The 24,871-nt window shown below is 38.6% G+C and overlaps 1 protein-coding gene and 2 long non-coding RNA genes across 63 annotated transcripts in view; 2 read left to right on the plus strand and 1 right to left on the minus strand.

The window, feature by feature from the left end:
* Positions 1-24,871, plus strand: part of LOC126985694 (cytochrome P450 4c3-like) — a 65,880-nt gene that overhangs the window by 33,366 nt on the left and 7,643 nt on the right. For 48 of the 50 annotated variants that reach the window (XR_007738909.1, XR_007738911.1, XR_007738910.1 and 45 more), the window contains exons 4-6: positions 15,628-15,743; positions 22,548-22,638; positions 23,766-23,951. Coding sequence is in view for 1 of the 50 variants with exons in the window: in XM_050840850.1 (XP_050696807.1) it covers positions 15,628-15,743; positions 22,548-22,638; positions 23,766-23,951 (393 nt within the window). In the remaining 49 variants the exon portion in view is untranslated. Of the gene's footprint in view, positions 1-6,175; positions 6,280-9,908; positions 10,016-15,627; positions 15,744-22,547; positions 22,639-23,765; positions 23,952-24,871 lie in introns of all 50 variants that reach the window. The other 2 variants (XR_007738958.1, XR_007738957.1) reach the window with 2 other exon arrangements.
* LOC126985698 (uncharacterized) lies at positions 10,488-15,621 on the minus strand. Of its 12 annotated transcripts, none has more exons than XR_007738968.1 (3): positions 15,328-15,621; positions 14,269-15,150; positions 10,488-14,114 (listed from the first exon to the last, which is right to left on the minus strand). It is a non-coding gene; the product is annotated as an uncharacterized LOC126985698 (long non-coding RNA). The 12 variants fall into 12 exon arrangements; XR_007738966.1 differs by having other exon boundaries at positions 10,488-13,933; positions 14,105-15,150; XR_007738960.1 differs by having other exon boundaries at positions 10,488-13,459; positions 13,495-15,150.
* On the plus strand, positions 15,750-18,267 carry LOC126985701 (uncharacterized). The gene is made up of 2 exons (XR_007738972.1): positions 15,750-17,671; positions 18,122-18,267. It is a non-coding gene; the product is annotated as an uncharacterized LOC126985701 (long non-coding RNA).

Here is a 24,871-nt window from a genome sequence, read left to right on the forward strand (position 1 = left end):
GATACATTTTTTTATCGCATCGTCTAACTTAAACTTATTTCTTAGCGCTACCGTTCAACAGGTTTAACTTAGACAATTGTACGATAGTTTTTTGCTTGTTTGTTTTTTATCCTTCACTGTTGACCTGACCACGACTTGTTCTGGTCAACTTAAAATTAAGGTTGGGCTTTTTTGCGTCGCTCCTTCCTTTCATTCATGCTCTTGTGTCGCGTCTTTTTTCTTAAGGGGGGTAACTTTTTTTGAGTGTATTTCGCCTCTCTTTCAAACGTTGACCTCTGGCGAGTTCTTTCAGTTTAATTCTAGTTGTTGTTTTGTTAGATTTTCCTTTCATCTTTTTATCTGCGAACTTTTTTCATTTTTTTGTATGTTTTTCCCTCTTAACCTTTACGAGCTGAACACTGACGCGCTATTTTTCAATCAACTCAATGGTAGGGTTGGTTTTGTTAGTATTTCTGTTCATTTATATCTCGGCTTTTCGTTATTTTCCTCTTCTTTCTCAACTTAGCTCACTTGTTCATCTTAATCTATTCATTCAGCTTAATTCATTCATTCAGCCTAATTCTAGTGTTGATGTTATTCTTTTTAGTTTTCCATTCATTTTCTTGTATAGTCTCATTTTTTTAGCTCATTCATTATTTTTTACGAGCTGAACACTGACGCGATATTTTCCTGTCTAGTTAATGGCAGGGTTAGTTTTGTTAGTATTTCTCTTCATTTATCTCTCGGCTTTTCGTTATTTTCCTCGTCTTTCTTAACTTAACTTACTTGCTCATCTTAATCTATTCATCAGCTTAATTAATTCATTCAGCTTAATTTCAGAGTTGATTTTATTCTTTTAAGTTTTCCATTCATTTTCTTGTATAGCTTAACTTATTTTTTTTGTAAGTGTTTCTCCCTCAAAACTTTATGAGCTTAAAGCAAAAGGAAATATCAATAGAAAGAAATAAAGAAAAAGAAAGAAGAAAGAAAATAAGAAAGAAAATAAATAATAAATAAAATAATAAATGAATAGATAAAAAGAGAGAGATAGAGAGAAGGAAGAAGGAAGTTATTTTTGTAGTTATTTTTTTGTTCGCCTTCTCCCGCTACCTTGTTATCATATACTAGTTTGTCTTCTTTTTTCTTCTTGTTTTTCTTGTTCATCTGCTGCTTCTGCCCTTAAGTAGACTAAATTGTGACCTCTTTAAGTAACTTCTAAACACTTAATTGAAGGTTGGTTAGTCTGCTTTTTATCATACATTGTCTTCATTTTCTTCTTTTTTTCTTCTTTTTCTTCTTATTCGTATTTTTATTTAATTTTCTTTCTTTTTCTTCGCGTTTTTCTTTTTCCTATTCTTATTCCAATTCTCTTTCTTCTTTTTCTTCTTCTAATTCTTCTTCTTCCTCTTCTTTTCTATCGATTTTTTCTGCTTTATTCTATTTCTGCGTATCTATATTCTCTCTCTCTCTCTCTCTCTCTCTCTCTCTCTCTCTCTCTCTCTCTCTCTCTCTCTCTCTCTCGCTCTCTCTCGCGCACTCTCTCACTCTCTCTCTCTCTCTCTCTCTCTCTCTCTCTCTCTCTCTCTCTCTCTCTCTCTCTCTCTCTCTCTCTCTCTCTCTCTCTCTCTCTCTCTCTCTCTCTCTCTCTCTCTCTCTCTCTCTCTCTCTCTCTCTCTCACACACACACACACACACACACACACACACACAAACCGGTTTTCATTGCTTTTCTAAACTAACTTCTTTTTTTTTTTTTTCCTTTTTTTTCTTCCTCTTCAAGGTCGCGTGTTTTCTCTCTCTCTCTCTCTCTCTCTCTCTCTCTCTCTCTCTCTCTCTCTCTCTCTCTCTCTCTCTCTCTCTCTCTCTCTCTCTCTCTCTCTCTATCTCTCTCTCTCTCTCTATCTCTCTCTCTCTCTCTCTCTCTCTCTCTCTCTCTCTCTCTCTCTCTCTCTCTCTCTCTCTCTCTCTCTCTCTCTCTCTCTCTCTCTCTCTCTCTCTCTCTCTCTCTCTCTCTCTCTCTCTCTCTCTCTCTCTCTCTCTCTCTCTCTCTCTCTCTCTCTCTCTCTCTCTCTCTCTCTCTCTCTCTCTCTCTCTCTCTCTCTCTCTCTCTCTCTCTCTCTCTCTCTCTCTCAGACGGTAGGAATTTTTTTCTCTCGTTTTTCTTTTTCTTTTTTTCCTCTTTTACTTTCAAGGGGATTTGTTTTGTTTGTTTTCTCTGTTTTTCTTCATATTTCAAAAGTTAGGATTCCAGTTTTTCTTCTTTTCTTCTTTTTCTTTTTCTTCTTTTTTCATATTCTTCATTTATTTATATTTTCTGTTCAGCTTTTTTCTTCTTTTCTTTTGCTTTTTCTTCTGATTTTTCTTCTTCTTGTCATCATCATCTTTTCTTCTTCTTCTTCTTCTTCTTTCATTTTCCTTTTTTCTAGCCTTTTCTTATTTCTTTTCTTTTTCTTCTTTTTTCTTCTACTACTTTTTTCTTCATCTTCATTATTTTTCTTATTCTTCCTCCTCCTCCTTTTCTTCTTCTCCTCCTCCTCCTCCTCCTCCTCCTTCTTCTTCCTCTTCTTCTTCGTGTAGCAGGAAGAAGAAGGGGAATCACCCAAGGTTATCTTCTTTCCTTTTGCGTCTTTCAGAAAATATTGTAAGAGATAGAATTCCATATATTATTTTTTTTATCCGCCTCTTTCCAGTTTCCTGCTCGTCAGTTCCTTCAAATAAATATATATAAAGTGTTTGAACAGATAATATTAACTTGTCTTCTTTTCTTCTTTGTCTTGTTGTTCTTCCTCTTTTTCTTCTTCATCTTCTTCTTCTTCTTCCTCTTCGTCATCTTTTTCTTTTTCGTCTTCTTCTTCTTTTTCTTCTTTTTCTTCTTCCTCCTCCTTTTCTTCGTCTTCCTGTTCTTTGTATTCTTCTTCTTCCTCAAGTTCGTTTTCTTCTTCTTCTTCTTCTTCATCTACTACTACTACTACTACTACTACTACTACTACTACTACTACTACTACTACTACTACTACTACTACTACTACTACTTCTACTACTACTACTTCTATTGTTATTATATTGTAGTTATTATTGTTATCATTATTTTCTTTTTTCTTCTATTTATTCTACTTCTTATAGTTGTTATTATTGCATTAAATTTTCTTCTTATTTTTTTATTTATCTATCTATTTCTCTCCCTCTTTATCTACTTTTATTATTTTTACTATTACTATCATTATTAGTAAGGGTCTATCTATCTATCTATCTATCTATCTATTATTAGTATTAGGTATTACTACTATCAACTATTGTATTCTTTCCCTTCTATTTCCTTCTATTCCTTTCCTTTTTAATTCTCTATCTCATTCTATCATTATCACCATCATTATTACTCTCATTATCAGCATTAACATCTCTACTGCAATCCTTCCCTTCTATTTCCTTCTATTCCTTCATTCATTTTATTTTTCCGCTTCTCAATCTACTATTATTATCATCATTATTTCATCTATTACACCCATTCGCATCTAATAACGTCCTTGAGTCCAATAATTTACTAACTTCTTTTATATCCTTATCTCCTCTTATCAGTATAGCGTCGGTGCGTCCAAAGGTTAGGTCAGGTTGTGATATCTCTTCTTTAATGTCTATCTTATCTTCGGGTCACGTGAGATCGAGGAAAAATAACGAAGTTTATTCATTGTTAAAAGTCATCGTTAGTTTGTAGTTTGGTATATCTGTATTGTTCTTTTAAGTTGTGTTTCTTTTGTAATTTTTTTCTTCATTTTCATCTACTTATTCTTCTCTTCCTTTCATCTTTTGCGTTAGTTTTTTTCTTTATTCACTTGTTCCCTTCCCGTGTATTTTTTTTTTCTTTTCCTATGGTAGTCTTAAGTCATCATTAGTACCCTTTTTAGTCTATGGTAGTGTTAAGTCACAATTAGTACCCTTTTTAGAGTCTATGGTAGTATTAAGTCACAATTAGTACCCTTTTTAGAGTCTATGGTAGTATTAAGTCACAATTAGTACCCTTTTTAGAGTCTATGGTAGTGTTAAGTCACAATTAGTACCCATTTTAGACTCTATGGTAGTGTTAAGTTACAATTAGTACCCATTTTAGACTCTATGGTAGTATTAAGTTACAATTAGTACCCATTTTAGACTCTATGGTAGTATTAAGTTACAATTAGTACCCATTTTATAGTCTATGGTGTTAAGTCACAATTAGTACCCTTTTTAGACTCTATGGTAGTGTTAAGTCACAATTAGTACCCTTTTTAGACTCTATGGTAGTGTTAAGTCACAATTAGTACCCTTTTTAGACTCTATGGTAGTGTTAAGTCACAATTAGTACCCTTTTTAGACTCTATGGTAGTGTTAAGTTACAATTAGTACCCATTTTAGAGTCTATGGTAGTGTTAAGTTACAATTAGTACCCATTTTAGACTCTATGGTAGTGTTAAGTTACAATTAGTACCCATTTTAGAGTCTATGGTAGTGTTAAGTTACAATTAGTACCCATTTTAGAGTCTATGGTAGTGTTAAGTCACAATTAGTACCCTTTTTAGAGTCTATGGTAGTGTTAAGTTACAATTAGTACCCATTTTAGACTCTATGGTAGTATTAAGTTACAATTAGTACCCATTTTAGAGTCTATGGTAGTGTTAAGTTACAATTAGTACCCATTTTAGACTCTATGGTAGTATTAAGTTACAATTAGTACCCATTTTAGACTCTATGGTAGTATTAAGTCACAATTAGTACCCATTTTAGAGTCTATGGTAGTGTTAAGTTACAATTAGTACCCTTTTTAGAGTCTATGGCAGTGTTAAGTCACAATTAGTACCCTTTTTAGAGTCTATGGTAGTATTAAGTTACAATTAGTACCCTTTTTAGACTCTATGGCAGTATTAAGTTACAATTAGTACCCATTTTAGACTCTATGGTAGTATTAAGTTACAATTAGTACCCTTTTTAGACTCTATGGTAGTATTAAGTTACAATTAGTACCCTTTTTAGACTCTATGGTAGTATTAAGTTACAATTAGTACCCTTTTTAGACTCTATGGTAGTATTAAGTTACAATTAGTACCCATTTTAACACTTATTCAATCCCCATTAGTACCTTTTTTTCATGTTTTTGGTCTATGGCACTGGTAGACAGGCTCTCTTGGTGGGTCCTGGTAGTTGGCCCCATTCCATTGTGGCGCGGGCAGGTTTTTATAGTGGCGCCGTTCTTACTTGGCTCATCCTGCCCCCCCGGAGCTCATCTTTGACATAATAATAATACAAGCAAAAAATAACAATAATAACAAGACAGTAATATTAAGAGAAGCAGAAATAGACGGTATATACTAGTTAACATTATCTATCTTCATCTTCTTTTATTATTATTACTATCATTATTATTTTTACTATCGCCGTCCTTGCGCTAAAACAAAAGAGCATCGACGTGAGTGTTTATCGAGTGTTGGAACCCCTTTCATATAGTGTTTGATGTCTTACAAGTGACAACGCCCCATATGCAATTGCTCTCTCTCTCTCTCTCTCTCTCTCTCTCTCTCTCTCTCTCTCTCTCTCTCTCTCTCTCTCTCTCTCTCTCTCTCTCTCTCTCTCTCTCTCTCTCTCTCTCTCTCTCTTCGTTATGTCTAAACACGCACGCCCATTTTTATCTCCCTCCTCCTCCTCCTCCTCCTCCTCTTCCTCCTCCTCCCTTATCTTCCCACTTCCTGCCCTCCTCATTACTTTCCCTCCTGTTTTTTTTTCTTTTCATTTTTCTTCTCACTTTCTTAATATCTCTCGCATAATAATTATCATCTTCCTCCTCCTCCTCCTCCTCCTCCTCCTCCATACATTATTCGTCTTTCATTTTACATCATTTCTCACTAGTAAATTATAGGACGAAATCAAGAAAAATGAAAAGAAAGTAAATAGGAAAGCCTTACTAAACACATTGCATTATTTTTTCTGTCTAAACTATAAGAAAAACACATCACAGAAGACGAGAAAAAGATCATTGCAATACTTATCTTTTAATCGTAAGAAGAAAACAAGGAAAAGATAGGAAAATAAGCAACACATTAACTGAACACATATTCTATCATATTACAGAAGCTCCAAAAAATTAAAAGAAATGAAAATGAGAAAATGCGAAAAATCAGACATATTGAACACTCCCTCCTCACGCCACCCTTGTCATTGGTCATTGCAGAATTATTCCTCAAAGTGCTAGAGTTCTGCGAGTATGGAAAAGTGGCTAAGGTGTGGATCGGCCTGTTTCCTTACTGTCTTGTGTCGGAGGCCAAGTGTGCGGAGGTAAGGGAATGGGGATATACACGGAGCAGACTGGGCAGACGATGGAGTGTATTGTGGTATAGTGGATGACGAGAGAATTGAATGCAGTTTGGAATCGATTAAACTTGAAGTAGATGGAAATAGCGTGTGTGGAGGTAAGGGTAGATGATGGAATGTATTGTGGTAAAGTGGATGGCGAGAGAATTGAATGCAGTTTGGAATCGATTAAACTTGAAGTAGATGGAAATAGTGTGTGTGGAGGAAGGGCAGATGATGGAATGTATTGTGGTATAGTGGATGACGAGAGAATTGAATGCAGTTTGGAATCGAATAAACTGAATGCCGCTAGAACTTGAAGTAGATGGAAATAGAATTGAATAGCCTTTGAGTTGATTTAGGGGAGAAATGTGTGTGTATGTAGGAGACAGCTCAAGGGCTTAAAAAAAACAGATGATGATGAGAGAATTCAATGCCGTTTAGAATGTATTAAACTTGAAGTAGATTGAAAGAGAATTGAATGGCCTTTGAGTTGGAGTAGGAGCTCATCTACTTCTGTGGTGGATGAAGAGAGAATCGAATAGCATCTGAAGTAGAATTAAAAAGAATTGAATGGCCTTTTTGAATGTATTGAATTGAATGCCTTCTGTAGTGGATGAAGAGAGAATTGAATGGCATCAGATGTAGATTTAAAAAGAATTGAATATCCTTTTGAGATATGTTTAAAGAGGAGTTAGAAAAGAATTATGAGACTTTTTCTTGCATTTCTCTTTGTGAATTTCTTTACTAATATTCTTCTTTTTGTTGACCCGTCTGTCTGTCTGTCTATTGTGCCTGTTTGTTTGTTTGTTTGTTTGCACGTGTTTGTTTGTTTGTTTGTTTGTTTGTTTGTAATATTGCAAACTAATTATATAATGCATGTTTACTAATACCATTGCAACCTTTTATATTGTTTTCATCTAATTCTTGTTATTATTATTATTATTATTATTATTATTATTATTATTATTATTATTATTATTATTATTATTATTATTATTATTATTATTATTATTATTATTTTAGTATTTGTATTCCCATTTTTTTTCCTTGTCTTCATTTTCGCATTCTTCGTCTTTTTCTTCTTTCTCTTTTTCTTCTTTTTTTATTTTTTTCATTTTTTTCATTCTTTATTTTTCTTTTTATTTCCTCCTTATTTCTTTATCAGAGTCGTTTTCTTTCTTTTCTTTTGCTTTCTATCGTTTATCTCTCTCTCTCTCTCTCTCTCTCTCTCTCTCTCTCTCTCTCTCTCTCTCTCTCTCTCTCTCTCTCTCTCTCTCTCTCTCTGCATTAACTATCTGGAAAAGGAAGAAAAAGGGAAGAAAGGAAAAAAAGAAAAAAATTAGTAACAAATAAATAAAGAAAAAAAAAACAATATCCCTTTCCTTCCATTCCTTTATTTTCTCTCCTCCTCCTCCTCCGTTTTCTTTCACTCTATTATGTCACTAAGACGCGTATGTGACCTGTCTCATACCTGTTTTTGTGGTGCTTTCAATTAGTGCTGGTTGGCTGCTGAACTAGTAATGATAGTAGTAGTAGTAGTAGTAGTGGTGGTTGTAGTGGTAGTGGTGGTGGTGGTGGTGGGTATTTCGTAGTGGTTTTTGTAGTGGTTGTAGTGGTGGTGGTGGTGGTATGTGGTCATCTAATCCACTTTTTTTTTCCACTTCTTTTAGTCGTATTTTCCATATAGTTTGTGCACCTGACTAACCAACTGGTACACACACACACACACACACACACACAAATACAGACACGGAGACGGGACCACACGAGCGTAAGCCCAGGCCCTTTAAAGCTACAACTTGGTATATACAATTAGGTAAACACACACACACACACACACACACACACAGACCTACCCAGTGGTAACAGTACTACTAAGGAACAAGAGAGAAATGATCGAAAAAGAAGAGGAAAACAACTATAAAAGAAAAATATATAAAAGCGAGGAAAACGCCGAGAGAGAGAGAGATTGTTTGACTGATTGATAGTTTAGAGAGAGAGAGAGAGAGAGATTGATTGATTGATTGATAGTTTAAGAGAGAGAGAGAGAGAGATTGATTGATTGATTGAGAGTTTGAGAGAGAGAGAGAGAGAGAGAAGGAAGGAAGAATGGTCAAGAATATTAGGCTATAACATCTCATCTATAATTTACTCCTCCCGACAGTAAATGATTTTATAAGCTCTGGAAACGTGTAATTCCAAGACGATAAAAAAGAAACAAGAGAAAAAAACAGCGACTTACTTAACTAATTCTAACCTATTCCTCTTTCCACTAAATTGTTATGTTTGAAAAAGCAACATAATGGCGTAAAATCTTTAGATAGAATTTTAATCGCTCAGAAAACGTAGAATTCCAAGACGCAAAAAAAGAAACGAAAAAAAAACAGCGACTTACTTAACTAATGCTAACCTATTCCTCTTTCCACTAAATTGTTATGTTTTAAAAAGCAACATTATGGCGCAGAATGTTTAGACAGAATTTGAAAAGCTCAGAAAACGTATGATTCCAAGGCGCAAAAAAAGAAACGAGAAAAAAACAGCGACTTATCTAACTAATGCTAACCTATTCCTCTTTCCACTAAATTGTTATGTTTTAAAAAGCAACATTATGGCGCAGAATGTTTAGATAGAATTTTAAAAGCTCGGAAAACGTATAATTCCAAGACGCAAAAAAGACATTGAAGAGAAAAAAAAACAGCGACTTACCTAACTAATTCTAACCTATTCCTCTTTCCACTAAATTGCTATGTTTTAAAAAGCAACATCATGGCGCAGAATGTTTAGATAGTAGGGTTTATATATTATGGCGTACTATATGTGAAATTCTATGGACGCTTTACAGCAGACGTATCCACAAACTGACGCTCTTCAATTGTTTTCTAGCTATAAGAATATTTTTATCTATTTTAACCTATACCTTTTTTCACTATATATTATGGCGTACTGTATGTGAAACTATGGACGCTCTACAGCAGACGTATCCACAAAAAGACGGTCCTTAAAGGGTTTTCTAGCAACGAGAGACCAGCTAGACGCGACTTTTACTCTGCTTATGAATATTTTAAGACCCAGTTAGTGAACGTTTGCAACTCTTTGGCTTCCTGGAGACGTAGCCACAAAAAGACGGTCAAAGGGTTTTCTAGCAACGAGAGACCAGCTAGACGCGACTTTTACTCTGCTTATGAATATTTTAAGACCCAGTTAGTGAACGTTTGCATCTCTAGCCGCTTGCAGACGTATCCACAAAAAGACGGTCAAAGAGTTTTCTAGCAACGAGAGACCAGCTAGACGCGACTTTTACTCTGCTTATGAATATTTTAAGACCCAGTTAGTGAACGTTTGCAACTCTTCGGCCGCTTGCAGACGGACGCTCGTAAAGGGTTTTCTAGCAACGAGAGACCAGCTAGACGCGACTTTTACTCTGCTTATGAATATTTTAAGACCCAGTTAGTGAACGTTTGCAACTCTTTGGCTTCCTGCAGACGTATCCACAAAAAGACGGTCAGAGGGTTTTCTAGCAACGAGAGACCAGCTTGACGCGACTTTTACTCTACTTATGAATAATTTAAGACCCAGTTAGTGAACGTTTGCATCTCTTCGGCCGCTTGCAGACGTATTCCAGACCATCACGGGCGTCTGTTACATGTTGAAGCGGCCCCTCCGAGTGTGGCTGGGACCAAGGCCGCTGGTTTTGATTAGCACGAGCGAGGACACCGAGGTAAACAGGACGGATAGGAGGGAGAACTCTTGTATTTGTTTTCCTTCCTGTGTTTGTGCTTTTCTGTACCTTTTCCTGTGTTTTTCTGTTCTTTCTTTTTTCTTGCGTGTTTGTGTCTTTTACTTACTGTGTGTGTGTGTGTGTGTGTGCCCTTTTTTCTGAGTTTTTCTTTTCTTTTTTTCTTGTGTGTTTGTGTCTTTGTGTGTGTGTGTGTGTGTGTGTGTGTGTGTGTGTTTCTCTGTGTTTTCTTTTGATGTTTTTTTCCCCTTTTTCTTTCTCTTATTGTATGTGTGTGTTTGTTTTCCTTGTCTTTTTTTCTCCCGTTTCTCTTTCTTAGTTTCTTTCTCCTTTAATGTATTTTTTTCCTGATTATTTGTGGTTTTTTTCCTCCTTTTACATTTTTTCCCCGTCAATCATTCTATCAATCTCCTTTACTGTCATGTGTGTGTGTGTGTGTGTGTGTGTGTGTGTGTGTGTGTGTGTGTGTGTGTGTGTGTGTGTGTGTTTCTCCTTTTTACTGTGTGTTCCTGTTTTTTTCTGTTTTTCTTTGTGTTTCGAGAGCGCGCGTAAACAACCGCGGAAAGAAAAGGGGGCGTGGCCTATTCGCCGAGTTAGCGCGAACAGAGTAGGCTAGGCTATTTAGTAAGGCTTTTGTTGTTGTTTTTTCCCTTTGGTTTGTTTATTATTAAGTTCTGTTTATTTTGTTTATTTCATGCGTGTTATTATTAGTTTTTATTATTGTTGGGAAGGCGTAATGTCAAGTGGGGATTTTTTCATTTATCCTCCATTTGTTTTGTTTTTTGTTTTTTTGGTTTATGGTCCTTTTTTGTTCCATTCCACCACATTGCTACCTATTTTGTCTCTGGTTCTGGTTATGTTGTCGTTTATCGCACTTCTGGTTTAACTTGACCTGATCTGACCTGCTTGTCGATTTCCACCTTCATCTCTTTAGCTACAGTTCTTTAGTTCGTCCATTCTTTGTGCTGAGTCCCGCTCCTTTCCTTTCAGAAGTTCCAATATTTGCAGACCTGACCTAACCTAACCTGACCTAACCTAACCTAACCTAACCTAACCTAACCTAACCTAACCTAACCTAACCTTCCAGTCCATTCTCTGTAGCTCAAGTTCTTTCGTTCATTCCCTGTGTTGAGTTCCTTTCCTTTCCTTTCCGAAGTTCCGATGCATTCCGACCTAATCTAACCTAACCTTACCTAACCTAACCTTACCTAACCTAACCTTCTCGTCCACCCTCATCCACATTCGTGTAGCTCAAGTTCTTTCGTTCATTCCCTGTGTTGAGTTCCTTTCCTTTCCTTTCAGAAGTTCCGATGCATTCCGTCCTGATCTAACCTAACCTAACCTAAACTTCTCGTCCATCCTCATCCGCATTCGTGTAGCTCAAGTTCTTTCGTTCATTCCCTGTGTTCAGTGTCCCTTCCTTCCCTTTCAGAGGTCTTCCAAATAATAGCTGGAGCGACATATCTCTGGAGCCTCCGCGCGCTCCTTTACAGAGTGTGGGCGGGTCCCTTCCCTCTCGTTCAGCTGCTAAAGCACACGGGGGTAGAGGTAGTTAGTCTTTAGTACTCGTGATAGCCAAGCTTCTGTGCGTCTTTGGTGCAGCCACTCGCAGTTTTGTGCACTCAGAATGTTCGCACTTTAATCCTTCGCATTTCTGCCTCTTGGTCTCAAGCTGTACTTTGCCAAAACTAATCTAATTTACAGACAGTCCATGTTATTTGCGTTCTGCCTAATAACCTCATGCTGTACCAAACTGAAGCTAATCTTATCTACAGCCAGGGCGTTTTGTGTCCATTCTATGCCTGAAACTGTACTTAGTCAAACCTAATGTGATCTATCGTGTCCATTTCTTGTCCGTACTGTTTCCATTGAGCCCTGATCTCTGCAAACTGTATATAACCAAACCTAATCTAATCTATAAAGTGTACATTTCTTGTCCATAGTATTTGTGTTGCCTCAAACTGTACGTAACCAAACCTAATCTGATCTATAGAGTCCATTCCTCGTCCATGTTATTTGCGTCGCTACCAAACCTTCGCAAACTGTACCTAACCAAATCTAATCTAATTTATAAACTGTCCATTTCTCGTCCATATTATTTGCGTTGCCTCAAACTGTACGTAACCAAACCTAATCTGATCTATAGAGTCCATTCCTCGTCCATGTTATTTGCGTCGCTACCAAACCTTCGCAAGCTGTACCTAACCAAACTTAATCTAATCTATAAACTGTCCATTTCTCTTCCATATTATTTGTGTTGCTTCAAGCTGTACATAACCAAACCTAATCTGATCTATAGAGTCCATTCCTCGTCCATGTTATTTGCGTCGCTACCAAACCTTCACAAACTGTACCTAACCAAATCTAATCTAATTTATAAACTGTCCATTTCTCGTCCATATTATTTGCGTTGCTTCAAGCTGTACGTAACCAAACCTAATCTGATCTATAGAGTCCATTCCTCGTCCATGTTATTTGCGTCGCTACCAAACCTTCACAAACTGTACCTAACCAAACTTAATCTAATCTGTAAACTGTCCATTTCTCGTCCATATTATTTGTGTTGCTTCAAGCTGTACCTTACCAAACCTAATCTAATCTTTATGTAACGTGAAGCTCTCTTCCTATCACTTACAACTTCTCCGAGTCGCGAAACACATCTGAAGGGCAAGAAACAAGAAAAGAGAAACAAAAAAAAAACATTAAGCCACTTCTCCAACAAAAGAAAACAGAATGAGATGTCAAAAGAGAGGTCAATGTCGCTTATCAGTTCGTCAGCATTTCCAGAGTTCAGTGATCTCGACTTTTCTCGCATTTCCGGTTGGTCTTCTTCGCTAATCCACGGTAACCTTCATTCCCTTTCAGAGGTCTTCCAGGTAGCATCAAGCAGGGCATACATCTTGAGCCTCTGTACTCTGGTTATGTCGTTTATTTCCTGCGTTCAGTGGTCTTGATTTTTGCATTTCTGGTTCAACTTCTTTACTAATCCATGCAAACCTTCATTCCCTTCCAGAGATCTTCCAAGTTGCAACTGGTAGGGCTTGTATCTGTAGCGTCTGTACTCTGGTTATGTCGTTTATTTCCTACGTTCAGTGGTCTCGACGTCTCTTGAATATCCAGTCCAACTTCTCTATTAATCCACGCAGGCGGTGGCGTAGGTGGTAGCGTACTGGGCCCACATTCATCGCGTGATGGACGACGCGGGTTCGAATCCCCACGCTACCACTCGGATTTTTCAGTCACCGCCGAGTGGCTTAAAACTACCCACATGCTGTCCTGAAGACCACCCATCAACCCGGACTCTAGAGGAAGCCGTCCAAGCGAATCAAGAACGAGTTCCGGGGGACAGCATGAGCCAATGCAAGATGGCGCCACTATAAACACTCGCCTGCGCCAGAACGGGCTGGGCCGACCATCAGGCCCCACCTGGAAGAAGCCTTGGGCCGACCATCAGGCCCCACCTGGAAGAAGCCTTGGGCCGACCATCAGGCCCCACCGGGAAGATGCCTACCGGCGCAATAGGCAATCAACGTAAAAAAAAAAAAATAAATAAAAACCTTCATTCCCTTCCAGAAGTCTTCCAGGTAGCATCCGGCATGGCTTGTGTCTGGAGCCTCTGCACACCAATTTTCAAAGTCTGGACGGGTTCCTTTCCTATCATCCAGCTGCTTCAGTGCAAGGGGGTAGAGGTAGTCAGTCTAGAGGCAGCCTTTTGTATGTTTGACCAGCCGGGATTTTGTAGTTGGGTTGTTTTCGTAGTTAGATTGTTCCCACTTAGATTTTGTGGTTAGATTGTGTCCATTTTTGTTTTGTAGTTAGATTTTCACTTTTATTTTGTAGTTGTGGTTGAGTGTTGAGAGCTTCCTTCCTTCCCCTTCAAAAGTTCCGATACATACAAACCTAACCTAACCTAACCCAACCCAACCTGCTTGATTTCGTAGTTAGATTGTTTCCACTTTTGTTTTGTAGTTAGGTTGTTTGCGAAGTTAGATTTTCACTTTTATTTTGTAGTTGTGGTTGAGTGTTGAGAGCTTCCTTCCCTCCCCTTCAAAATTTCCGATACATACAAACCTAACCTAACCTAACCCAACCTGCTTGATTTCGTAGTTAGATTGTTTCCACTTTTGTTTTGTAGTTAGATTGTTTGCGTAGTTAGATTTTCACTTGTTTTGTAGTTGTGGTTGAGTGTTGAGAGCTTCCTTCCCTCCCCTTCAAAATTTACGATACATACAAACCTAACCTAACCTGACCTGCTTTTATTTATGGTCAATGTTGTTTATCGTTTCCTAAGATAGTTTGCCCTCCTGTTTGCTCTCTGGTTTGCCTTTCTACATTCAGCCAGTCTGTTGTGTGCACTCTTATTTTGTGCATATGTGAGTTTGTTTGCATTCTAGTTTTGTTTTTAGCTAATCTGCTGTTTTTTTGTTTTCTGAAATAGTTTGACCTCCTGTTTGCTCTCTTGTTTGCCTTTCTACACTCAGCCAGTCTGTTGTGTGCACTCTTATTTTAGGTTTTGGCTAGTTTGTTTGCATTGTAGTTTTGTTTTTAGCTAATCTGTTTTTTGTTTACTTAGATTGTTTGCCCTTTTGTTTGCTCTCTGGTTTGCCTTTCTACACTCAGCCAGTCTGTTGTGTGCACTCTTATTTTGTTTGCTAGTTTGTTTGCATTCTAGTTTTGTTTTTAGCTAATCTGCTGTTTTTTGTTTACTTAGATTGTTTGCCCTTTTGTTTGCTCTCTTGTTTGCCTTTCTACGCTCAGCCAGTCTGTTGCGTCCACTCTTCTTTTGTGCTTAGATGAGTTTGTTTGCATTCTAGTTTTGTTTTTAGGCAGTTGCTGTTTTTTGTTTACTCAGAGTGTATACTTTTATTGTTTGCGCAAACTTTACCTAAACTGACCCGTTTCCTCGTTCCATTTCTCTGCCTCCAGTGTATAGTATGTTCATTCACTATATACAGTGTACCCTCCCTTCCAATGCATGCAAACCTAACCTAACCTAACCTAACCTAACCTGTTTGTCCATTCTCATCACATCGGTTTAGCTCAAGTTCTTTTGTTCATTCCCTGTGTTCAGTGTCCTCTTCCAATTCCCTTTCAGAGGTCTTCCAATGCATGCAAACCTAACCTAACGTGTACCTAACCTAACCTAACCTAACGTATATACCTAACCTAACCTAACCTAACGTATATACCTAACCTAACCTGTTTGTACATTCTCATCCGCATCTGTTTAGCTCAAGTTCTTTATGTGTTCAGTCCCTTCCTTCCCTTTCAGAACTCTTCCAATGCATGCAAACCTAACCTAACCTAACCTAACGTGTACCAAACCTAACCTAACCTAACGTACCTAACCTAACCTGCTTGTCCATTCTCATCGCATCTGTTTAGCTCAAGTTCTTTAGGTCATTCCCTGTGTTCACCCTTTCAGAACTCTTCCAATGCATGCAAACCTAACCTAACCTAACCTAACGTGTACCAAACCTAACCTAACCTAACGTACCTAACCTAACCTGCTTGTCCATTCTCATCGCATCTGTTTAGCTCAAGTTCTTAAGTTCATTCCCTGTGTTCAGTGTCCTCTTCCAATTCCCTTTCAGAACTCTTCCAAACAATATCTGGAGGGTCATATATCTGGAGTCTCCGCACGCCCATCCTGAGGGTGTGGGCGGGGCCGTATCCTATCGTTCAGCTGCTAAAATGTTCGGGGACAGAGGTAGAATAGATACAATTTCGTACGCTGAATGGCCGGGCTTATGTTCGTCTGTCCTTGCTGACATGCTGGCTGATTTTTTGCACTTGGAACTTTTTGATAACTTTTCTTAGCCAGGTGTTTTTTGTGTGTGTTTGTCTTTATTTCTTGTCTGTTAGCACGTTCTCGCATTTCTCTGGACTTCAACTAATTGCACTTTTTTCCTATTAACTTGTATTTGTCAATGTGTTTTCTGTGTCTTCTTATAAGCTGACCCATTCTCGCCTGGATTTTTTCTTTGTTGTTGTTGTTGTTGTTTGTTTTCACTGTACTTCAACTAATTGCACTGTATTTTCTTATTAACTTGTATTTCCCAGTGTGCTTTCTGTGTGTTTTCCTATATGCTGACCCATTCACGCATTGATATTTTTGTTCTTTTCTGCACTTTGAATGTTTGCACCTTTGTTTGTTGTTTGCACTCTCGTTGTTTGCATTCCTGATCTTGGATTGTTTGTTTTGTTCCGTTAAAATGTTCACACTCTCATTGTTCTTGCATTCCCACACTCGTCTAGGTGGTTGTTTGCACCTTTGTTTGTTGTTTGCACTCTCGTTGTTTGCATCGCTGATCTTGGATTGTTTGTTTAGTGCCGTTAAAATGTTCACACTCATTTTTCTTGCAGTTCCACACTCGTCTAGGCTGTTGTTTGCACCCTTATCTTGTTTGCATTGCTACATTTGCCACATTTGTTTGCTCCCTTGTCATATTTTTATCGCTGCACTCGACCAGTTGTTTGCTGTTTCGGTGACTAAGAATGTTCACACCTTTATTTTTGTTTGCATTGGCCGGTTGGTTTTGTGCACTTAAATTGTTTGCACTTCATTTGTTTACGGTTCTGCACTGCTCCGTGGTTTGGTCGGCGTCATCAGGTCATCTTTTTCCCTGTTTATGATTCACTTTCGATAATTTCTCCTTCTAGAACGAGTGGAGTGAATCTTGGAAGACTTGCAAGCTATTTTTTTTTCTCTCGTAACCTTCAAACTCCTTTATTTATTTCATTTATTTATTTATTTATTTATTTATTTACGTGAACACCTATTACGCCAGTACGCTCTCTTGAGGGGCCTGGATGGTGTTCGGCCCCAATCCGTCATGGCGCAGGCAAGTGTTTATAGTGGCGCCATCTATGAACATACTAATTATACTACTTCAACATGCAACATACAGGACAAGATTCATAACTCTTTACAGCAAGTGGATCAAAGAAACATAACTCAAGACTATTGCATTTATATTTTGTTTCATTACTTGTTTGTTATGTATTCTAATCCCTAAAACACATTCAGTAACACATACACACACACGCACACACACACACACACACACACACACACAGCAGGGAAGGTCAATGTGTGTGTGTGTCTTATCTCTTAACAAACAACTAAGTACGTCGGCACTTATGTTATCAGGTCCAGTTGAGAGTAGTTACATACACACACACACACACACACACACACACACACACACACACACACACACAACAGAAGAAGGGTCATATTACCACCACCAGGGTCATGAAACTATACGTAAGGAAATAAATCAATGAGAGATATTAGTCAAGATCTCATGCGTTTCTTTCATGTTAATTGTACAGAAGAAGGATCAAACTACCACCAGGGTCATGAAACTATAGGAAAGGAAATTGGTTTGCTGTACATATGAGGAGATAAATCGCAAATCATCTAATCTACTATAAAAATGAGATTAGTCAAGTTATCGAGTGTTTTTTCATTACAGAAGAAGAGTCAGACTACTACCAGGGTCATGAAACTATAGGAAAGAAATTGATCTATACATATAAGAAGATAAATCGCGAATCTTCTAATCTACTTTAAAAATGAGATTAGTCGAGATCCCACGAGTGTTTTTTTCATGTTAATTGTACAGAAGAAAGGTCAAACTACCACCAGGGTCATGAAACTATAGGAAAGAAATTGATCTGTACATATAAGAAGATAAATCGCAAATCTTCTAATCAACTATAAAAATGAGATTAGTCGAGATCCCACGAGTGTTTTTTTCATGTTAATTGTACAGAAGAAAGGTCAAACTACCACCAGGGTCATGAAACTATAGGAAAGAAATTGATCTGTACATATAAGAAGATAAATCGCAAATCTTCTAATCAACTATAAAAATGAGATTAGTCGAGATCCCACGAGTGTTTTTTTCATGTTAATTGTACAGAAGAAAGGTCAAACTACCACCAGGGTCATGAAACTATAGGAAAGAAATTGATCTGTACATATAAGAAGATAAATCGCAAATCTTCTAATCAACTATAAAAATGAGATTAGTCGAGATCCCACGAGTGTTTTTTTCATGTTAATTGTACAGAAGAAAGGTCAAACTACCACCAGGGTCATGAAACTATAGAAAAGGAAATTGGTTTGCTATATATATAAGAAGATAAATCGCGAATCTTCTAATCAACTATAAAAATGAGATTAGTCGAGATCCCATGAGTGGTTTTTTTTTTTTTTTTTTTTTTCACCTTAATATCCCTGTTTGAAAAGCCTCGTAGAAGAAGTTGCTGGGATTTTCACGGGCTGTTTTGTGATGCCGGTGATAGTTTTACCCGACTTCTGCGTCTTGAACACCAAAAATATCCATGAAAACCCTGCCACTCTTCTCTGTAGCCTTGGGAATCAGTCGTAATGTGAGCTTGATATGTTTAAGAAAATGGACCCAAGAGTACAGCCCCTAGCGTTAGTTTTCCTGTCTCCTGTAGAGGTCTTCCAGATGCTGATCGGAGCGTCTGTCATCTATGGGTGGAATAAGCCGCTGCTCAAGGGCTGGCTGGTGTGGAGAGCCTTCGTCTTGCTCTTGAAGGCCCACAGCGTCGAGGTACCACACCACAGCCTGTTTGTTAAAGTCCGCCCTCGCTAAGTTGTTGCTGTGGGTTGTAGTGCCTTGTTATGTCGCTAAGTTTACGCTGAAAGACCCTGTTTAACCCAGTAGCAGCGACGGACCAAATTTGTGGCTTTACCGTGTACCAGCGACGGGCCAAAATTTTCCCATGATATAAACCCCCAAAATAGATGATGCATAAACTGATCACAAATGCGTTGATAGGTATATATTATGGAATGGTTTGCGTGAGAGATGATTTTTTTCTCATCAATTCGCTTAGAGGGGCCTTTAAGAAACATGATCCCCGCAGCTACCGGGTTAATGATCTCTTTGCTTCGCACTCTTGTAAGCCTTCTGTGTCGAGATACCCCGCAGCCTGTTTGCTAATGTGCGCCCTCGTTAAACTGTCGCTGTGCTTTGCTGTGCGTTTTTTGTGTCGGAAAGTTATTGTCGAAATCTTGTGTTGACCTCTGTGTGTTGTGGCTGTCTCACCTAATTCGGAATGCCTCGCAAACTCACTCCACGAGGGGATACATGGGGTTCGTGGTACAGAAGGCCTTGTCAAACTATACCACCACCAGGCTCATGAAACTACCCATGGAAATATCAACAACTCCTACAAAAGCCACGTCAAATATGTGTGCTTGGGCGCGGAAAGGTCGAATAAGAATATGGTCGTATGCTCCGTCTATGGGCCGTATTACAAGTCGAATTCGAGAAGTTTCTGGTTCCTCCAAAGGTCGGTTTAGGGGGCGTGATAGTTTGACCTGATTTCTACGTCTTGAACACCAAAAACACCCATAAAAACCCGGCTAATCTTCTCTGTGGCCTTGGGAAACAGTTGTAATAAAAGCCTATGACACCTAAGAGTATGCCTATGGACCTAAGAGTATGCCCCCTAGCGTTGGTTTTCCTGTCTCTGGTAGAGGTGTTCCAGGTGGTGATCGGGACGTCCCTCATCTATGGGTGGAATAAGCCGTTGATGAAGGGGTGGCTGGCCTGGCGACCCCTTGTGGTACTCATGAAACCGCACTGCGTTGAGGTACTACACGACAGCCTGTTTGATAAAGTCTCCCCTCGCTAGATGACTACTGTGGGTTGTAGAGCCTTGTTATGTCGCTTAGTTAACGCTGAAAGTCTCTAAAGATCTCTTCCTTTACATACTCTTCCAGGCCTACAGTCTTGAGTTGTCCCACGGCCTGTTTGATAAAGTCTGCCCTCGCTAGATTGCCACTGTGGGTTGTAGTCTTGTTATGTCGCTTAGTTAACCCTGAAAGTCTCTGAACATCTCTCTCCTCTACATACTCTTCCAGGCCTACAGTCTTGAGTTGCCCCTCGACCTGTTTGCTAAAGTTCGCCCTCGCTAAAATGTTGCTGTGGCTCATTATCATAGCTGGGTTTTATTTGCCCTTTCTATGGGTACTACATTTGTCACAGCGTTGAGGCACCCCACAGCCTGTCTGCTTAAGTCCTCCCTCGTTAAACTGTTGCTGTGTCATTGCTGTGGGTTGTATGCGCTTCCCTGTGTTGAAAGTTTCCGTGGTAATAATCTGTTTGCCACACTCTCACAGACCCACAGCAATTATAGATACTCCACAACCTGTCTGATGAAGTTCTCCCTCAATAACCTTTCGCTGTGTCATTGCTGTGGGTTGTATGCGCTTCCCTGTGTTGAAAGTTTCCGTGGTAATCTGTTTGCACACTCTTACAGGCCCACAGCAATTATAGATACTCCATAACCTGTCTGATGAAGTTCTCCCTCAATAACCTTTCGCTGTGTCATTGCTGTGGGTTGTATGCGCTTCCCTGTGTTGAAAGTTTCCGTGCTCATCTATTTTGTCACACTGCTACAGGCCCACAGCAATTATATAGATACTCCACAACCTGTCTGATGAAGTTCTCCGCAATAACCTTACGCTGTGTCATTGCTGTGGGTTGTATGCGCTTCCCTGTGTTGAAAGTTTCCCTGGTAATCTGTTTGTCACACTCTTACAGGCCCACAGCAACTACGTTCACCACAGCCTGTTTGTTTAAGTCATTCCTCGTTAACTGTTGCTGTGTCGTTGCTGTGGGTTGTATGTGCTTCCCTGTGTTGAAAGTTGCCGTGGTAATCTGTTTGTCACACTGCTACAGGCCCACAGCAATTACGTACACCACAGCCTGTTTGTTTAAGTCATTCCTCGTTAACTGTTGCTGTGTCGTTGCTGTGGGTTGTATGTGCTTCCCTGTGTTGAAAGTTGCCGTGGTAATCTGTTTGTCACACTGCTACAGGCCCACAGCAATTACGTACACCACAGCCTGTTTGTTTAAGTCCACCCTTGCTTAATCGTCGCCGTGCTTTCGCAGCGTCATGGTGATTTTGTGAAGTTGACGTTGAGTGGATGGAAGCTGTCTCCATCAATTGCTTCCTTCTTCCTTATTAAAACAGAGGAAGAGAGCAGCTGTTTAGGCCTCAACCACCACCACCATTACTGAAGCTTGTTTTGATTTTTACTTTTGTTTGTTTGTTTTTTTATTATTGATTATTTTTATTATTTTTTATGAGATTGGAGCTGCATCAGACCACACAAATCATATATACATTACTCTATTGATGTATGAATATTCCTCGTATATATATGTGTGTGTGTGTGTGTGTGTGTGCGTGTGTGTGTGTCTCAAAGTATGTGATATCTCTCTATCTATCAATCTATCTCTGTCTCTTTCTTATTTTCTATTTATATCATCTATCTTCTATTCTTAATCTCTCTCTATCTGTCTATCTATCTATCTGTCTTTCTATCTATCTATCTATCGCTATCTCTTTCTTATTTTCTATTTATACATCCATCTATCTTCTATTCTTAATCTCTCTCTCTATCTGTCTATCTATCTATCTGTCTTTCTATCTATCTATCTATCGCTATCTCTCTTATTTTCTATTTATATATCCATCTATCTTCTATTCTTAATCTCTCTATCTGTCTATCTATCTATCTGTCTTTCTATCTGTCTATCTATCGCTATCTCTTTCTTATTTTCTATTTATATACCCATCTATCTTCTATTCTTAATCTCTCTATCTGTCTATCTATCTATCTGTCTTTCTATCTATCTATCTATCTCAAGCCGAATGTATAAATTAATGTATATATCTTAAGTATGTTTCCTTCAATAGCTTAAAGCATTTTGAAGTGAGCTGGCAACGCTGTCTTATGCTGTATGTGCTATGTATGTTTGTATGTGTGTATGTTTATGTATATGTGTTTGCATCTTGTTGGTGTCTGTGTGTGTTTGTGTGTTTTTTGTTTGTCTTTTGTTTATGTGTAATTTTCTTTCTTTATCTTCTCGTCTATATCAATCTCTTTCTTTCTCACCCTCTCTCTCTATCTATCTATCTATCTCTCGTGTGTGTGTGTGTGTGTTTGTGTTTCCTTCCCTCCTATCTCTATCCCTCTCCCTCTCTCTCTCTTCCCTTCAAATTGTGCATCTTTAAATATATTCCTAATTTTTTGTATATGCAGAATGATCACATAAATTAATCTGTAAGTGGCTCGATTTTCTTGCATTTCAAACTTGATTACATGCATATTGATTGATGATTGATAGTTTATTGTTGGAAAGTGATTTATTGATTGATTGTTTATTGTTGCAAGTAAACAACGAAGGAGTAGAGAGGAACATGCATTATTAGTTACGTTTTATTGCAGTATACCATCTTGCTTAACGCCACTATCTGTAACGGCTATTATATTTGTTTCTTAGCTATTAATTCTTTATAGGAATGAAGATAGAGTAAGTAAAGTAAAGAAAAATAAGGAAATAGGAGAATGAGTGTAATATCTTTTGATAAACTGTTCGAAACCCATGACTGATCTGTTTTCTTTGTGTGTGTGCGTGTGTGTGTGTGTGTGTGTGTGTGTGTGTGTGTGTGTCAGGTCCTCCTCAGCAGCCCCAAGCACCTGGACAAGAGCCGGGACTACAACTTCCTACACCCCTGGCTCGGCACTGGCCTCCTCACCTCCACAGGTACGCCGCGCACCTCACACACTATATACACCGGGTATTCGATATATGCGAATTTGAAATATGCGAATTCGAAATATGCGAATTCGAAATATGCGAATTCGAAATATGCGAATTCGAAATATGCGAATTCGAAATATGCGAATTCGAAATATGCGAATTCGAAATATGCGAATTCGAAATATGCGAATTCGAAATATGCGAATTCGAAATATGCGAATTCGAAATATGCGAATTCGAAATATGCGAATTCGATATATGCGAATTCGAAATATGCGAATTCGATATATGCGAATTCGAAATATGCGAATTCGAAATATGCGAATTCGAAATATGCGAATTCGATATATGCGAATTCGAAATATGCGAATTCGAAATATGCGAATTCGAAATATGCGAATTCGAAATATGCGAATTCGGTCATATGCGACTAACCTAAATGTGCCAAGTATTCGTTTTATGCGAGAAAAATTCGCCATTATGCGAGTAGCGGCGCTGGTGTGACTGGTTGGTGAGGTATGGTGACACACTAGAGGGCGGCGGGTGGAAATCCCGCACTTTCCTCGCCTAATTAACCTTTTCCTCCCTCTGATCCTAAAGTTAATCCTCAGGTAGGTAATTATCAGCTTAAATCGTAGGCTTTGGGTGTGTCTCCCCTGAAGCAATCAATGTGCTTTATTGTTGCTTTGGTGCCTCATTATTGTGAAAAGGTGCCGGAATAAATAGTTAGAGGGTTCGAAAACGGGTCGTGGAACATAACCCCCTAGAATTAATGGGATCATAAGTTCGATATATGCGCATTCACATTACGCGAGCTTTTTGCAGGGCTTCAAGGGGGGCAGGTGTTAACAAGATATTTTATTTCATTTTATTTTATTTATTTTATCTTTATTTTTTATTTTTTGGCTTCAGGGGACAAGTGGTGGTGAGATTATTATTTTTATTTCTATTTTATTTGTTTTATGGCCACAAGTGTATTCATAAGCTTAGCTACATCCATTTTTTATAAGTTAACATATATCCCTAAATAAAAACAAACACAAGCTTACACAATCAAGCACTTTCACTACCACCCAATCCCTTACTTCAAACACGCAGTAAATGGCACTAAACACTTATGTACTCAACAGGCAACAAGTGGCACTCTCGCCGTAAGCTGCTGACCCCGGCCTTCCACTTCAAGATCCTGGAAGACTTCGTGGAGGTGTTCAACGGACAGAGCAACAAGATGGTCCAGCAGCTCACCGAGAAGGCTGATGGGAAGGCCTTCGACATCTTCACCAACATAACGCTGTGCACCCTGGATATTATATGTGGTGGGTGCTACCTCTCTTGAGCCGATTTCACAGTCCAACACAGTGTCTTCGTAACAGCCCGAACCAAACTATAGAATCCCATACAATCCATAACGGTGAGGTCTTCGATGCCACACTAAATACACAAGGCTTTTCCTGTATAGTTTCATCCAATTTGTGAACTTAAATATAAACACCAGACACTATACAAGGAAATTTCGAAGGCTCTGGTATTGGTTTGGGAGCTTACTAACCGATCATGGGGAACTGTGAAACTGGCCCTCTGTCTCTCTGTGTGTGTGTGGGGGGGGGGGGGGGGATACAGAGATACAGGTGGGTGTGGGGAGGGGGAGGGGTGACCAAAAACAGTTTACAAGTTGCCATTTCCTGAAAACCCAACTAATATCCTCTCCATCTGTCTCTCTGCCTCTCTCTGTGTCTGTCTTTGGGGTTTTTTCTGTCCTACACCCTCCTACATCACTAATCTCATTCATCATTATCATCATCAGCGTTTAACGTCCATTTATTCCCTATGGTGGGGTTGGACGGGATATGAACCTCCTCCACTATTGCCGGTCTATAGCCATTTCTTCCGTGATTTTCAGCCTCCTCATATCTTCCCCTAATCTCTAATCAATAATCTCATTCTTTCTCTTTTTCTCTCCCTCTCTCCCTTTTAAGAGTTTTCGTATATTTGTTAACATTACTTTCTCTGTTTTCCTCTCTACCTTTAACTCTCAAATCAAGCCATTCTATTTCTTTTGTAACATAACTTTCTGTCTCTTTTCTTTCTCCTTCTCTGCCTTTCAGATCTTTCTCTGTCTCCTCTAACATTACTTTATTTGTTTTCCTTTCTCTCTCTCTGCCTCTAGAATCTGTCAATATCTTCTATAACATTCCCTTCTCTGTTTTTTTTATGTTTTTTTATTTCAAGTCCTTCT

Source organism: Eriocheir sinensis, chromosome 60 (assembly GCF_024679095.1).
Source record: "Eriocheir sinensis breed Jianghai 21 chromosome 60, ASM2467909v1, whole genome shotgun sequence".
In the NCBI taxonomy this organism is placed as follows: domain Eukaryota; kingdom Metazoa; phylum Arthropoda; class Malacostraca; order Decapoda; family Varunidae; genus Eriocheir; species Eriocheir sinensis.